Source organism: Brassica napus, chromosome A10 (genome assembly GCF_020379485.1).
Source record: "Brassica napus cultivar Da-Ae chromosome A10, Da-Ae, whole genome shotgun sequence".
Lineage (NCBI taxonomy): Eukaryota > Viridiplantae > Streptophyta > Magnoliopsida > Brassicales > Brassicaceae > Brassica > Brassica napus.
The window spans coordinates 11,135,911-11,152,021 of record NC_063443.1 but is presented as its reverse complement, the minus strand read 5'-3'; the positions used below and the strand labels follow the sequence as shown (position 1 = coordinate 11,152,021).

The following is a 16,111-nucleotide window of genomic DNA, read 5'->3' as shown; positions in this document are numbered from 1 at the left end:
ATTAGTATGGTTTGTACATATACAAACAAAAGCTTTGCTCACTTATTCACTTACAAACGTGAACATGTTAAAATATGGCTGTGATGACTCCTATCACTTATTAAAGATTTCTGACAAACTTTTTTTTTACAAATTTGAGAGCTTAAAATATTTTTGTTGGGAACTATTTATATGTAATTTTCTAATTCAATGTTTCATTACGTTTGGAGTTTGGTTCAGGACCGACCCATGGATGAAGCTCCGGGACTCGAGAGCCTCACTGCCCATCTATTCTGGTTCATTTTGGAGTTTCTCGATGGTTAACGGCTAAACCAAGTAATCTAAAAGAACCGGTTTAGTGAGAATGAGACCGGTTAGTTGCGGCCGCCACTTTCTTTGCCGCATGTTCATTCCTTTTTGCTCATTCCCCCGATGAAGCTCCATCATCGTCCTTCTTTCTCTCTCCAATCCCTCCTCAAAAGCGGCTTCTCCCCCACCCTAACCTCCATCGAAACCTTCCTCCGATACCTCCACCGTCGCCACAAGCCCACCACCATCCTCCACCTCTACTCTCAGCTAGACTCCAACAAACTCCCAATCAACCCCACCATCCACTCCCTCGTCTCATCATCACTCCTCAACCTCAACCGATACGAAGACGCCGCGAACTTCATCACCGCCCAGATCTCAAAATCCTCCCTTTTCCCCACAACCCGCACGCTAGACTCCCTGATCCGCGGATTCACCGATCCCCACAAGGCCCTCTCGATCCTCAGCGATTGCTTGCGTAACCGTAACCGCCACGGCGCGTTTCCTTCCCCCTCGGCGCTCTCCTCGCTGATCCACCGCTTCGTCGCGAGAGGAGAGATGGAGAAAGCCCTCGAGGTTTTGGAGATGATGATGACGACGACGAGCGAGGATGTGAACTTCGTCTCCAGCGCTGTGGTTTCCCGGTTTTGTAGGATCGGTAAACCGGAGCTCGCGTTAGGGTTCTTCGAGACTGCTGTCAAGTCAGAAGCTTTGTCGCCGAGCGTTGTGACGTATACTACGATCGTCACCGCTCTTTGTCAGTTAGGTAGAGTTGATGAAGTTAGGGGTTTAGTTAGGAGACTGGAGGAGGAAGAAGGAGAAGGGTTTGAGTTTGATTGTGTTTTCTATAGTAACTGGATTCATGGGTACCTTAAAGGAGGTGCATTGATGGATGCGTTAATCCAAGATAGGGAGATGGTGGAGAAGGGAATAAACCGAGATGTGGTTAGCTATTCTATACTGATAGATTGGTTTTCCAAGGAAGGAAGGTTCGAGAAGGCGTTTGGGTTGTTAGGGAAGATGATGAAAGAAGGGATAGAACCGAGTTTGATCACTTTCACTGCTATTATGAGAGGACTATGCAAAAGGGGTAGACTTGAAGAGGCGTTTAGGTTGTTTGATAGAGTTTTGAGCATGGGAATGGATGTGGATGAGTTTGTGTATGTGACTTTGATCGATGGAGTTTGTAGGAAAGGAGATTTGAACCGAGCTTTCGCTTTGTTGGGAGATATGGAGGAGAGAGGGGTTAAACCGAGCGTTCTTGCTTATAACGCCGTGATTAATGGACTGTGCAGGGCGGGGAGAGTATCCGAAGCAGACGAGATTTCGAAAGGGGTTTTGGGAGATGTTGTAACGTATAGTACTTTGTTAGATAGTTATATCAAGGAAGAGAATGTTGATGCTGTGTTAGAGGTTAGGCGTAGATTTGTAGAAGCTGGAATCCCTATGGACTTGGTTATGTGCAACATTCTCCTGAAAGCATTTCTATTGATCGGTGCGTATGGAGAAGCTCACGTGCTTTACGGGGCAATGCCAGAGATGGAGCTGACTCCTGATGCAGTCACGTATACGACGATGATTGAAGGCTGCTGCAGAGCGGGGCAGATCGAAGAGGCACTTGAGGTGTTTGATGAGTTGAGGAAAAGCTCGGTTTCCTCCTCAGCTGTGTGTTATAATCGCATCATCTGCGCACTCTGCAAGAAAGAGATGTTTGAAACAGCCACGGAAGTTCTTATGGAGATGTTTGATAAAGGTCTGTATCTAGACATCAATACATCTCATACCTTGTTACATTCAGTTCATGCTAGCGGAGGCGAGAAAGGAATACTCTGTTTGGTTTCTAGACTCGAGCAGTTGAATTCGAGCATGATTTTCAATGATGCTATATTGCTTTTATGCAAGAGCGGTTCTTTCGACGCTGCGATTGAAGTTTATATGGTTATGAGAAGAAAGGGTTTATCCGTTACATGTCTTTCCACATTTCTAAAAGCTCTGGTGGACAATCACAGAGCATTGGATGCTTATTCACTTGTTGAAAATACTCTGCTTTCCATGGATGTTATCGATTACACAATCATCGTCAATGGTCTCTGCAAGGAAGGGTTTATGACAAAGGCATTATATTTGTGCACTGTTGCTAAACAGAGAGGCATCACTCTTAACATCATCACATACAACTCACTCATTAACGGACTTTGCCAGCAAGGTTGTCTTGTAGAAGCTCTTCGTCTATTTGATTCTCTAGAGAAAATCGGTTTAGTCCCGTCTCATGTCAGTTACGGAATCTTGATTGACAGTTTATGCAAAGAGGGGTTGTTTCTTGACGCTGAGAAATTTTTAGACACGATGGTGTGTAAGGGACTTGTACCAAACATTCTCATTTACAATTCCATGATTGACGGGTATTGCAAGCTAGGGAGAACAGAGGACGCCGTGAACGTTTTAACTCGTAAAATGATGGGAAGGGTAACGCCAGATGCGTTCACTGTCAGTTCTTTGATCAAAGGTTACAGTAAAAGAGGTGACATGGAAGAAGCTCTCAGAGTGTTTGCTGAGTTCAAGGGTAAAAACATCTCAGCCGATTTCTTGGGGTTTCTGTATCTGATCAAAGGCTTATGCACGAAAGGGAGAATGGAAGAAGCGAGAAGCGTCCTGAGAGAAATGCTTGTTTCAGAACCTGTTATTGGGCTGATTAACAGAGTTGATGCAGAACTAGTTGAATCCGAATCAGTCAGAGGCTTCCTCGTGGAGCTGTGTGAGCAAGGAAGGGTCTCTCAGGCTGTTAAGATCCTAGATGAGATAAGCTCCACGTTCTATCTGTCTGGTAAAAAAAACTCGGGCTCTTATCAAAGGTTGAAGTTATTGAATGGTGTTGGTGAAAAAGAGGTGGAGAAAGAAGGCTTTGTTAATGATTTTCACAGCCTTCACTCAACCGTTAGCTCACTCTGCTCCACTGGGGAGCTGAAGCAAGCTAATGAGTTTGTTATGTCTGTGCTCTCATGTATGCCTAAATAGGTCAGTGTGTTTTCGTGACTGCTAAAACCACCAAAAGCCAAAGCTAACTCATCTGAGATAAACTGGTAAGTTAAAAATCTATTTGCTTGTGTTTTTGCGGCTTGAGAATCTCTTGCAACTCTGTGTTTGTACTTATCATGAGTTCTTTACTTATTGTAGGACCTCTAGAGAGAATTATATATATGAATCAGAGAGGTACAACAATAGGAGCTTGGGGAACTCTAGGCTGTAATGGAACACAGTCCCAGTCTTTACCAGCTCGAACCACAGAGAAATGCTTTGGAATCCATGATTGTCCAGAAGCCTCTCTTTGCCTCCGAGACTCTCTCTGTTTCTCCTCCACATCTCTCTTGCCTTCTCTTGCTTTCTCCCACTCTTGCTTCATGATTCCTTCGCTGACCTCGCTCCACACCATCGCCGACTCGCTCGCGCTCACCTCCTGCAGGTTCTTGACGATGGGCGTTTTGAGCTCTGCAATGTTTTCACTCGCGTTGTATATAACCTCGACCTCTCCAGTCTTCAGATTTTTTGCAGTAACGGTTCTGAAAACATTTTATGTACACACTAAGTTATGTTTTGTAACTTGTAATAAGATTTGAAAGATGGGTTCTGTTTGTTTGTTACCTGTCCCATTGTCCAAAGAGTTCATAGAGTCGTCTCCCAGAGGAAGATTCAAAGATCTTGCCTTTAATGGATCTCTTGTTATTTCCTGTGAATCTACTCAAGAATGAATCAGAGAGTAGTTGCAACTCGGCTTCGAGTCCAGTCTCAAGGCACTTTATCACGATCTTTCCTGCCCAGTGTGCTCCTGTCACCGGCAGAAAAGTCATGACAAGTCTTGGTTGGTTCATTTCGTAAGTCTCTTTTTGGTTTAGAAGTTTCACCACTCTTTTACCCTTGACCTCGACGTCCACGTACGCACCTATTTTTTTTTTTAAATAAACCACTATGATTACTTTATTTATCTAAATTTCTATTAGATAAAATCCCTGACGTTATTAATAAATTTGAATTTTATACCAATTATTAGGGAATAATTTAAATAAATACTTAATAATGTGTCAAAACAAATAAAAAATTATTAGAGGTTAAAGAAGGGGATATAAATATTGATTTTGTACCACGAAATTTTGGTGTGAAGTATTGACAGAACGTTACGTCTATGTTTTCTTTCTCGTGGGTTGCATGAAGAGCAGATACTGGTGGATGATGCGATATCTGCAAGAAACAGAAAAAAAGGCTAATGATTATACTTTTGCATTGAATACACTTGTTATTAATTTAAAGAGTATATGAAAAAGGCACTTGCTTGCTCTACGAGGACGTTAACGTGACCGTTGGAGACGTGATGAGTTTCGCCCACGATAGGATTATACGGGGCCAGGCCAAAGATCAATGGCCGGAGAGTTGAGATGTTCCACGTTACGATTGATTTGAACCGTTCGATTGGTTGTTCACGGCGACCACACTCTCCCAGTAAATCTTGACCGTTCAGACTGTAGACCATCTCGCCGTAGCACTGTAGTTGCGATCTCGGTAGGTTCAGTTGAGGTGGAAGCTTTTCACAGTAAACAAAAACTATTAAGTTAATTTTATAATAAAAGGAAGTAAAAATCTGTTCACCAAGCCAGAGACCATTGTATATATCAGTATATATGTATTATATTAAGATAATAATGGTAAAATATTTTTTCTCATTATTTGCCACAGAATATATATTTCCTTTTATAGCAAACTATATTATCTACCACAAAATAGATTTTCTTTTGTTGGTAACTGAAATCTGTGAAAGATAGAGATTATTAGACCCAAAAGTGGCAAACGTATATAGATCAGAGAAAAGGGAGTTACATACCTGAAAGTTAGTGAGATCGGATCCTGGCCGTACGTTTTTAAAGAGACTTAGGATACGTTGGATGAGATTGGAAGTTGTATGTTCAGAGTCTTTCTCATCGTCTAACGAGAAAGGCTTAGCCAACACAACCTGCTTTCTCATTCCTTCTTCTTCTTCCGCCTTGCACACAAAACAAACCAATGAAACATAACTATTATATATAGTGAATAATCATATGAATGAAGTAAAACACATACCATATGATAAAGTAAGACTGATTATAAGCAATTGTTTTGACGTTTGTTGATTTTAAAGATTCTATGAACAAAATATCAGAGAGAGAATCAGAAAGCCAGAATGATCTAACAGAAACAAAAAGGTATATATCAAAATTCGGTAGTGGATGCTATTAATAGATCAACATTTCCGAAGAGAAACACCTTACAAGGCAAACTATTAAAATGGAAGATAAAAAGACAAGGAAAACGTATATGGGCTCTGCTTAATATACACGCATTTAGTTGTTTTTATTATAAATGATGATATTTTTGTGAACCATTATTTGTCATTTCAATTTTATTTTAGATAGCAGCATTACAAATTAATAATTGCATAACCTTATTACTTACCAAAAATGAAACTAAAATAATTAAGGTTTTTTGAAAATTCATCAAAAAATTAAAGGGGTTTTTGCCAAAACTAACCCACAACTTGATTTTAATCCCAAACATATACTCAAACTTGAATCAAATGCAAAACTAACCTAAAAGCCTAGTGAAATTACAGTTCAGCCCCTTGTGACCAAACAAAAAAACAGAAGCCATTTTTACGAATATAGCCCCAGTAAATCGTCTGAGTCGTCTGAATTGTTGGAAGTCGTCTAGACGACTGAAGTTTCAGTCGTCTGGTACCAGCTTATTTTAAAAATAATTTATAAATCTTGTAAAAAATATTTTGATGCGTGAAAAATAAAAATCAAGTAATTATAAACAGTTTTAAGTGATATAAATTAAGATATGATAAAATTGATTTGTTTTGAAGATAGATGAGTGGAAGTAGTGTATCATTATATTCTTTGGTTTAGGAGTTTGGCAAACATATGTTGTAGTATTGTATGTATTGTTAGGGTTAGATCTTGGAAAACTAAAATGTTTTTTTCAAAAATTAGTTTTCACCAATATGTGTTTATTTCTGTGTATAGTAAACACTTTTCAAGTTTGATTTGATTTTATGAAGTGTTTAATTAGATAAATAAGTTTAGGGGTTATGTTTAGGGTGTGGACGACTTATATTTCAGTCGTCTGTTGAATAATTTACACGGACGACGTATATTTCAGTCGTCCACATCGTACCGAACCTTTAATTTTACCAATGTACGTTTTAACCTAACCGGATCATTTACCGGACATATAAAAGCTATTTTTTTTACTATTTCACAATTTTACGAAACCCTAGCGCCGTTTCTCTCCAACGGCGATTTCGAAGGCGATAAGACGAAAACCCTACCGTGGTCGTGTTCCGCCGTTATCTTCGCCGGTAATCTCTCCGATTACGACGAATCTCGTTTCTCCTTCATGCCGTAGAGTATTTTCGTAGTTTAAACTGACCGTCCGCTTCTTTTTTTCAGATCTGAAATCTCGTTTGCCAAACTCCGCCGCCGGTATGTTATTTCTCATGTATTAAGGCGTTTAGCCGCCGGAAAAACCCTAAATATTTTAGTATTGATTCTTCTTTTCCCTTCGATTTGCAGATCTGTAACGGCTTGGGGCCACATCTTCTCTGACCATATCTTCTCGGACAATATATTCTCCAACTGTAAGTCATTCGTCTTTTGTTTAAAAGATTTTGAGATTGTTGTAGTCTTTTGCTGAAAGATTACCCAGACGACTTCCAGGAAGTGAGAAGACTACTCAGACGACTTCCAGGAAGTCGTCTGAGTAGTCTTCTCACTTCCTGGAAGTCGTCTGGAAGTCTTCTATAGCATTTAGCATAGTGCGCAACCTATGTGTTTGAGATGGTTGTTTGAGATGGTTGTTTGTGATTATTTGCAGGCCTTTAAATGGATTTACCAGAATTCCCGCCGAGGATGTTTACATTAGGAGAAGAGCCTGATGCAATCAGGAGCATTTCGTATCATTCTGATGACACGAAGTTGTTTAAAGCTCTATGTGATTGTCTCACAGCTGACGAATATGAGGATCTGAAGGCGTCGAAGTTAGGAGTGTTCATCAAATTCAAGGAGCTTGACTTTGGTTGGACTTCAAGGCTGGTACATTTTATGCTCTCTTTCCAGCTAGACATCAAGAAGAAGTTTGAGCTCTGGAGTCTTGTCGTTTCACAACCTGTGAGGTTTTCACTGATAGAGTTTGAACACCTCACTGGGCTGAACTGCGATTACATCAAGGACCTGGAAAATCCAAGGTGTGAGGTTACGACGGAGATGGCTGCTTTCTGGGAGAAGATGCGTGTTGATATCGATACTGGGCCAAGTATTGATCAGATAACAGAAGCATTTTACAACTGCGACGAGTGGTCTCGGGATGATCGCATGCGGCTGGGATACCTTGCCATCTACGCAGGGTACATCGAAGGGAAAAAGTTCTCATCCGCTACATCAGCTAGTCTTGCAAGGCTAGTGATGGATTTAGAAAAATTTGAGAATTATCCATGGGGGAGAGTGGCGTTTAAGGTGCTGATGGATTCTCTGAAGGCAAAAGACTTGACGCAAACTGGTTACACTGTTGATGGGTTCATACAAGTGCTCCAAGTGTGGGCGTACTATGCTCTGCCAGAATTGGGTGCTAATTATGGGTCTCCCGTACCAAACAGACTGTCTTCACTGTTGCTGGCTTACAAGGGTGGCAAAAGACAACGCAAATTTTTTAAGGCTGCTATCAATAAACAAGTACTTAACTTCACTCCTAAGACTTCTCAGACGACTTAACTTTAAGTCGTCTGTGAACAAAATACTTCTCAGACGACTTAACTAAGTTTATATCTTTTATTTATTGCAGACTATCGTGAAGAACTTCGTTCAGAAGGATTTTGATGAAATGTTTCCAAAATGGGACGGAGACGTAGATGACCCTGCCGCGGATAACATAATTAAAGTCATGTTTAATGATCCTGGATGGGAGTGGACCATGGAATGCTGGCCAGTCACCGGTACTCGCAAGGTTGTGAAGATGGAAGTGATTCCAGTGAAGAATGAAGTGAGTCCCGTGAAGTCAGAGAGTGTTGTGAAGGAAGAAAGTAGCAGACCTCGGAAGAAAGCTCGTAAAGGGTCTTCTGTTTCTGCTGAGACACCTGCGGCGGGTAGTGAAGGTCAGCAGATTGAAAAGACCTTGAAGGACATATCTGATGCCATTAATCTTGGCTTTGGGACGTGTCTTAAGGAGCTCAAGTTACTGGCGGATAGGATTGAAGCTGTGGAGAAGAAGGTGGGAATCACCAACAGAGGGGGTTCTCTGATGATCGTCAACTTACAACCACTTCAAATCCACCAAAACCTGTTGACGAACCCGGGGTTAGTACCAAAACCTCTCCCAAAATTGCAGAGAAGAGAGTCACTAGGCAATGTGTTAGGAAGAGTCAGGACTGATGTGATTTGTTTCTTGTGTGCTTTGTTTCTAGTGTGCTTTGATGAACCACTGTATGCCTTGATTCTGAACATGTGTGCTTTGTTTCTAGTGTGAATTTGATCTTTGCAGTAAGGGCTTTTGTTAATAGTTTTTAAACACACTGTGAACTCGAAATTGCAGAGTAAAAGTGTGAATGGGGCGAAAGCAGGACAGAAGGAAGCCAAAGAACCGAGTCTTACTACAGAACCGAGTTCCTCGAGAGAGCTCTGTCTTGTGAGTCCTGCAGACGACTTACCGAGTGAAGATCCTAGCCTTCTTATATTGGACAAACAAGTTTCGACCGCTTCAGATTTACTCGTTGAAGAAGCTAGAAGGCAGACAAAGAAGGAGACTGCTTTGGTGAATCTCCGTAAAAAAAGTGTGCGAGAAAGGAAGCTTGCTCCCACACAGCAAACTCCTTTTAAGGGAAACAGCACGGCCAAACAGATCATTCCAAACAAACAGGTTGGCGGAGGCTATGATCCTTTTGCACCCATTGACAAGATGAAGTCGAAGGAGCTCACTGCATGGGTGCAAAAAGATCCGTAAGTTGCTGTTAAAAATATGCTTACTTATATTTGATTAAAAAAGCTTCCATTTGATTATTTACATTTTGTGTTTGCAGTTCTTATAAACTGCCTCTGAAAAAAAAACCACGTAGATGTCGAAGTCGATTCTATCAGGTCCTCCGAACCCCCTTAGAATGGCTAACCGACCATGTAAGTCTTCTGCTATTTTCTTACTCTTATATAAGTCGTCTGGTAGTTATCTGGTACTTTTCTGATTTGTATAAGTCGTCTGTGAGTCGTCTGTGAGTTGTCTGTCAGTCGTCTATGAGTCGTCTATAAGTCGTCTGATAGTTATCTTACGTAAGTCGTCTGTAAGTCGTCTCTAAGTCGTCTCTAAGTCGTCTCTAAGTCGTCTGTGAGTCGTCTGGTAGTTATCTTACGTAAGTCGTCTGTAAGTCGTCTCTAAGTCGTCTCTAAGTCGTCTCTAAGTCATCTCTAAGTCGTCTGTGAGTCGTCTGGTAGTTATCTTACGTAAGTCGTCTGTAAGTCGTCTCTAAGTCGTCTGTAGGTCGTCTGTAAGTCGTCTGTAAGTTTTTTTGACTTGTATTGTTTTATATGCAGCAAATGGATGCTTTTATTAATATACTGAGGCAACGGTACCAAAACCATCCAGAACATTTCAGGAGCGACAGAATGTGCTTTCTTGATCATGTCTTTTCTCGGCAGTGGAGGGCCTCCTACCCTGATTTTAAGAGCGACGCTCCTGATGCCAACGGTTTAGGAAGAAGACTCCCTGGTGGGGCGTGGAATTATCATGCAGGCTTGATACCTTCTTTTTGCCAATCTAAGAAGATTTGGGGGGTGGATGTGGATGATATCTATGCACCTGTGAACTTCAAGAACCAGCATTGGATTGCTATATGGATATCGATCCCTAAGAGGCACATCGTCGTCTGGGACAGCATTGTCTCTCATATTAGCCCTGAAAAACTCGATGAGGTAATGGAGCCTTTTGTCACAATGGTCCCTTATCTGCTTGTTGAGTGCGCGCTCTCTGACGAACAAAAGGTTCAATACACATTGGAGCCATACACATATGCGAGACAAACCGTTGGAGTACCTCAGTGCCGATCTGGTGATTGTGGCCCCTTCACTCTGAAGTACATCGAATGTCATGCTCTTGGGATAGAATTTCCCACCGCGTTTGACAAAAAACACGGGAAGACCATCAGGGAGAAGATGGCGCTGGATATATTTCGAGAGCTTCCTAAGTGCCATGAATGGGAAAACCAAGACAATGATGAGAACCTGGCAACGTATGATTAGATATTGGATGTGTTATTGCGATTGTATTTGAACTTGATGCTTTTGTGTACTGTTGTTAGGTAGATTAGGGGATGTTAACAGGGTCAGGATAGGATGATGTTTTTTGTAACCTATCCTCACACCAAACTAGAATTCCGTAGGAAATTAGTTTGGTAGTGCAGTAACCTTTCGGAATATGTAATGTTTAACTTGTATTTTTTAAATTGCACTGTTGGAATTAGTTTCGGAATATGTAATGCTTAACATAGAAGGTCTACAAAGAAAAGTTCATAAAACATATAAATTCATAACATAGAGTCTACAGAGAAGTTCATAAAACATAGAAAATCATTGGACGACTTACTTAAAGGTCTTCTGGACGACTACAGAGAAGTTCATAAAACATAGAAAATCATTGGACGACTTACTTAAAGGTCTTCTGGACGACTACAGAGAAGTTCATAAAACATAGAAAATCATTGGACGACTTACTTAAAGGTCTTCTGGACGACTACAGAGAAGTTCATAAAACATAGAAAATCATTGGACGACTAACCAGAAGGTCTTCTGGACGACTTACCAGAAGAAAATTCTAATTAAGACGTTGGACGACTAACCAGAAGGTCTTCTGGACGACTTACCAGAAGAAAATTCTAGTTAAGACGTTGGACGACTTACTTAAAGGTCTTCTGGACGACTTACTTAAAGGTCTTCCACGTCAGTTCTTACATTGTGGACGCTTATGGCCAGTTTCTTTGCAGACTGAGCACCTATAAACCCTGTGTTGCTTCCGGGGTTTGCGTCCTCTCATCCTGGATAGCTCCAACCAAGATTGCCATCTTGATTTCTTCTGTCTCCCCGGACCACGCTTTACTTCCGGAGGAAAGCATGTGCGTGCCTCAACAAGTTGTCCAACACAAGGATATATATTCTCTGAGTATCCTGCAAACAAAGTATCCTTTGAGTAGACCGGCCACACAAGTGTGGAGATATGCACACCAGCTGCTGTTCCAGCTGCTATAGCATGAGAGCAAGGTATTTTCTCGACTTGATAGACACCACAATCACACTTTTGAAGTTCCAGATCAACATTACAGTCCCTATTGCCACCTTTCACAAAGAACTTCCATCCATCAATTTGTTGGACTCTCAGAGTATACGCGTTCTCCTCTCGGACAGCAAGCAAGTGTTCAACACCCCGACTATGTTGAGTTGTAAGACTCAAAGCATCTCCTCTCCTTTTCCAGTACCACCTTCCTAGCTTCTCCCTTATGAACTCCAGCAGGAACTGAATAGGAAATCCTCTTGCTCGCTTCAGTGCGGAGTTAATTGATTCAGCGATATTGCTCGTTTTTAAGTTGTACCTGTCTCCCTGACAATGAACCCTAGACCATAGGGTCACATCGGCTTCCTCCAGATACTCAGCAAGATCCGGATTTGCACTCCGTATCTCATCCATGTACCGATCAAAATCGTAAAGTGTATGAGCATAAGCAGCACCTTTCACCAAGTACAAGAGATGCTTCCCTTTATACTTTTTGACAATATTCTCTTGAAGGTGATAATAACATATTCCTCGGGTTGCCCAAGGAAACACCTTTTCACACGCATTTATAATGGAGGCGTGCCTGTCGGAGACTATCACCAGAGGATACTCATCAGATACACAGCTCGCCAATTTTGTGAAAAACCATTCCCAAGATTCATCATTCTCACCATCTACGATCCCAAAAGCCAATGGATATATCTGAAAATTACCGTCTTGTGCGGCTGCAACCAACATAGTACCCCCATACTTCCCACTTAGGTGAGTCCCATCTACCACAATGACCCTTCTCTGATACTTAAATCCTCTGATTGAAGCTCCAAAAGCAAGAAATAGATACTTAAATCTATTCAGAGAATCAAGTTCTATAGCTGTGATAGAACCCGGATTTGCTGCCTTGATTTGCTCCAAATATGAAGGCAGTCGCTCATACCCGTCTTCCGCTGATCCTCTCACCATTTCTTGCGCATATAACAATGCTCTGTATGAAGTGGTGTAATCAAGTGTCATGCCAAACATGTTCTTCATTGCATCTTTGATATGCTGCGGATTCAACCCATCAATGATTCCAACTCGATCTATGAAAAGTCGACCAATGTACTTCGGAGTACAACGTTTCCGCTGAGCGATTCTGTCTGGGATGGAACATGTATGAGTTGCCAAATACTTGGTTACCCAAAACGTTTTAGTCCCATGTTTCACACTTGCTCGGACCTTCCATTGACAACCACTAACACGACATGTTGCCACAAACAGAGTTTTCGTTGACTTGAATATTCTGAAGGAGAACCTACGCCTCACCGCTGTCAACCGCAACTCTGAAAGCAGTGCATCCTTACTAGCAAAACTCTGGTTGACATAGATTCTGTCTGCAGATGATCCTTCTCCTTCACAACCATATGCCCCTTTGTAATCATCAAAACAGATTTCATCATCTTCTTCCTCATCCTCATCTTTAACCTTTCCATACTCACTATAATCCTCAGCATCAGCAACAACAGGGATGTCAGCATCCTCCTCCCCATCATGATCCTCAGCTTCATCCCCCTCTTCAGCTTCATGCCCCTCCTCAGCTTCATCCCCCTCCTCAGCTTCATCCCCCTCTTCATCTTCATCGCTCACATCAGCTTCATCCCCCTCCTCAGCTTCATCCCCCACATGATCTTCATCCCTTTCCTCTGAAACCATTCTCATCTTGCTAAAGCTTGATACACAAAGACGTACTTCATGCGTTTTAGTTATCTCGAGCAAGTTCCGAACTTGTCTATCACTTGTAACATGAATAGGAGGAAGGTCTGGAGCCATCTGTTGTAATGAGTAGGTTAGCTCCACAGACTCTGTGTTCATGTCCAGGTTATAATCTTCTTGAGCCATTGCAACAAGATCAGCATGTGTCGAACTTTCATTCAAAAATAACATTCTCGCTCCTTTGAAATGATCAACCACAAAATTCCAACATCCATCTTTCAACAACCATTCTCCATACACTGCATGTAACTGACGCATCATCTGAAAAAGTCAAAATATAACACATTAGAAAACTTAGAACAAAGAAACCGAAAGTTTATTAAAGACTGACGCGGACGACTTCAATCTAAGTTGTCTAGACGACTAAACTATATGTCGTCTGGTCAACGCAAAGGTTATTTTTGCAATTGACTTTGAAATCTGTTATTTCGGACGACTGAAAGTTAAGTCGTCTACTATTGTTTGGTTAAAAAAAAAACTCCAAAAAAGCTAGACGACTTACATTTCAGTCGTCAGAGGTTAGTTTTGCATTTGACTGGATTATTTCAGAAGTTTGACTTTTTGGACGACTTACATTTCAGTCGTCTAGTGAAAATTAAAATAATAATATTTTTTTAAAAGTAGACGACTTACAGTTAAGTCGTCATAGGTTAGTTTTGCAATTGAAAAAAAAAACTTCAAGATTTAATGATATACAGACGACTTATAATTCAGTCGTCCACGAGACGACTGAAATGTAAGTCGTCCAGGATTTACGAGGTTTGACCAGAATCTCGGAAAAAAGTCCTGGACGACTTACAAGTAAGTCGTCTGGTGGACGACTGAATTATAAGTCGTCTGTGTATAATTAAATCTTGAAGTTTTTTTTTTCAATTGCAAAACTAACCTATGACTACTTAATTGTAAGTCGTTTACTTTAAAAAAATATTATTATTTTAATTTTCGCCAGACGACTGAAATGTAAGTCGTCTGGGGAAGTCAAACTTCTGAAATTATCCAGTCAAATGCAAAACTAACCTATGACGACTGAAATGTAAGTCGTCTAGGTTCTTTGGAATTTTTTTTGAAACCAAACAATAGTAGACGACTTAACTTTCAGTCGTCTCAGGTTACAGATTTCAAAGTCAATTGCAAAAATAACTTCTGCGTTGACCAGACGACTTCCAGGTAAGTCGTCTACAGCCAGGCGACTGAAAGGTAAGTCGTCTACAGCGAGACGACTTCCCAAGTAAGTCGTCTGACGAACAGATCTGGAAAAAAACTCGATTTCATACCTTAAATTGGTGAGATAAGTTCCTTAGCATACATAAGGCTTCTCCAAGCACACAGAATCACAAACGAAAGTCACCCACCCATAATCGTTAGCTTCTATGACTTTATGAACCATAAAAATTTTAGAATCAAAATCTTGGGTTTTTTTAGCTCATTGTGGTGAGAAAGTGAGAGATATGTTGTGTTTAGTTCACAAGAATGGAAAAAGAAGAAGGGTAAATCGATTTTGGGAGCATTAAGAGCTTCAAATTGGTTGTTCATGGTGGTTGTGGTATTGATGACAATGGCAATCTTGTAATTACTTGAAGATGATGAGGGTGAGAGAGTAAAAATGTCATTTTCGAAAAGAAAAAAAAAATTGATGGCATTTTCGTAAATTATATGAACTTGTGGGGTGAATAGGGCAAAACCAATTTTCAAAAAAAAAGGAGGTTAGTTTTGTGTTTGACTTTAAGTTGTAGGTCAATTTTACAAAAAGCCCAAAATTAAATTATCATATATATTCTCTCTTTTCACAAAGATAAACTTTAAAAAAATTTCAGACATGTTAAAGAAAACCATAAATATAAAATTTTGTAACTAAGAAATTTCCTATGACACTAAACTAGTAGTAATTCAGAAAATATAATGCTCAATGTATGTGTGTGTGTGTATATATATATGAACAAGAGTATTCTAACTATAATTGAAGATATTTGTGTGAACCATTATTTAGCATGAGACATTGACAATCACATAACCTTATAACCTACCAAGAATGAAATGAATCATATTTATGAATTTGGAAGTTCATAATCATAGAAAATTAAATTATACTATGTATTCTCTCTTTTTCACAGATATTTTAATAGTTTTTACACATATAAAGAAAATAGTTAATGTTTAATCATAAACATATAACTTTTATGTTAAACAATTTCCTATGATTCTAAACTAATAATAACCCAAAAATATACAGTTATTGTTAACAAATATATCTTGATGTCTGTAATTTGTTACTATTAATTAACAAGATATGCATCAGAAACCTAAGAACTTATCTTTATAAAAACAGCAAAAGAGGTAAAAAAATCCATCATTATAAAAGAGAGGGAGTTTTTACAATGATTAATTAAATTTACATAGAAAGAACGTAGAAGTTGTGTGCAGATGACTACAATACACGACTGACTTTGACTCAAAGTCTCATATTCTCTTATTGAATCCGAAATTCAAGTCTTCGTCACATTGAACCCAAAGAAAAAGAAAGAATTGTTTAAGGCTTTTAGTTAACTATCGCAAGGGATATTTATGGACAAGTTAAAAGATGCATTAGTTGATAATCATATATTATTGATTTATTTTAATAGATCACCAAGGTTTTAAACGATTGATTATAACCATTTTTCTCTTTGTTGTCCAAAAATCCCTAAACAATGAAATGAAGGAAAAAAAAACAGTCACGTCAAAGGAGCATTCGTTTGTGGATTGTGGT

General features: G+C 40.0%; 3 protein-coding genes across 4 annotated transcripts; 2 read left to right on the top strand and 1 right to left on the bottom strand.

The window, feature by feature from the left end:
- Positions 1 to 228: 228 nt before the first annotated feature.
- On the top strand, positions 229 to 3,926 carry LOC111212944 (pentatricopeptide repeat-containing protein At5g57250, mitochondrial). Its single transcript, XM_022714582.2, has 2 exons — positions 229 to 3,368; positions 3,463 to 3,926. Exon 1 carries the CDS (start codon positions 412 to 414, stop codon positions 3,301 to 3,303), a length of 2,892 nt encoding a protein of 963 aa, XP_022570303.2. The 5' UTR covers positions 229 to 411; the 3' UTR covers positions 3,304 to 3,368; positions 3,463 to 3,926.
- On the bottom strand, positions 3,395 to 5,618 carry LOC111201431 (oxysterol-binding protein-related protein 4C-like). Of its 2 annotated transcripts, none has more exons than XM_022693297.2 (6): positions 5,395 to 5,618; positions 5,159 to 5,317; positions 4,613 to 4,861; positions 4,425 to 4,521; positions 3,928 to 4,225; positions 3,395 to 3,845 (listed from the first exon to the last, which is right to left on the bottom strand). In XM_022693297.2, exons 1-6 carry the CDS (start codon positions 5,395 to 5,397, stop codon positions 3,491 to 3,493), a joined length of 1,161 nt encoding a protein of 386 aa, XP_022549018.1. In that variant the 5' UTR covers positions 5,398 to 5,618; the 3' UTR covers positions 3,395 to 3,490. The 2 variants fall into 2 exon arrangements, with proteins under 2 accessions (XP_022549018.1, XP_048598890.1); XM_048742933.1 differs by having other exon boundaries at positions 5,159 to 5,348; positions 5,395 to 5,612.
- A 1,578-nt stretch (positions 5,619 to 7,196) lies between these two features.
- LOC111212946 lies at positions 7,197 to 9,306 on the top strand. The gene is made up of 4 exons (XM_022714594.2): positions 7,197 to 7,772; positions 7,827 to 8,042; positions 8,152 to 8,739; positions 8,899 to 9,306. Exons 1-4 carry the CDS (start codon positions 7,197 to 7,199, stop codon positions 9,304 to 9,306), a joined length of 1,788 nt encoding a protein of 595 aa, XP_022570315.2.
- The last annotated feature ends 6,805 nt before the right edge of the window (positions 9,307 to 16,111 follow it).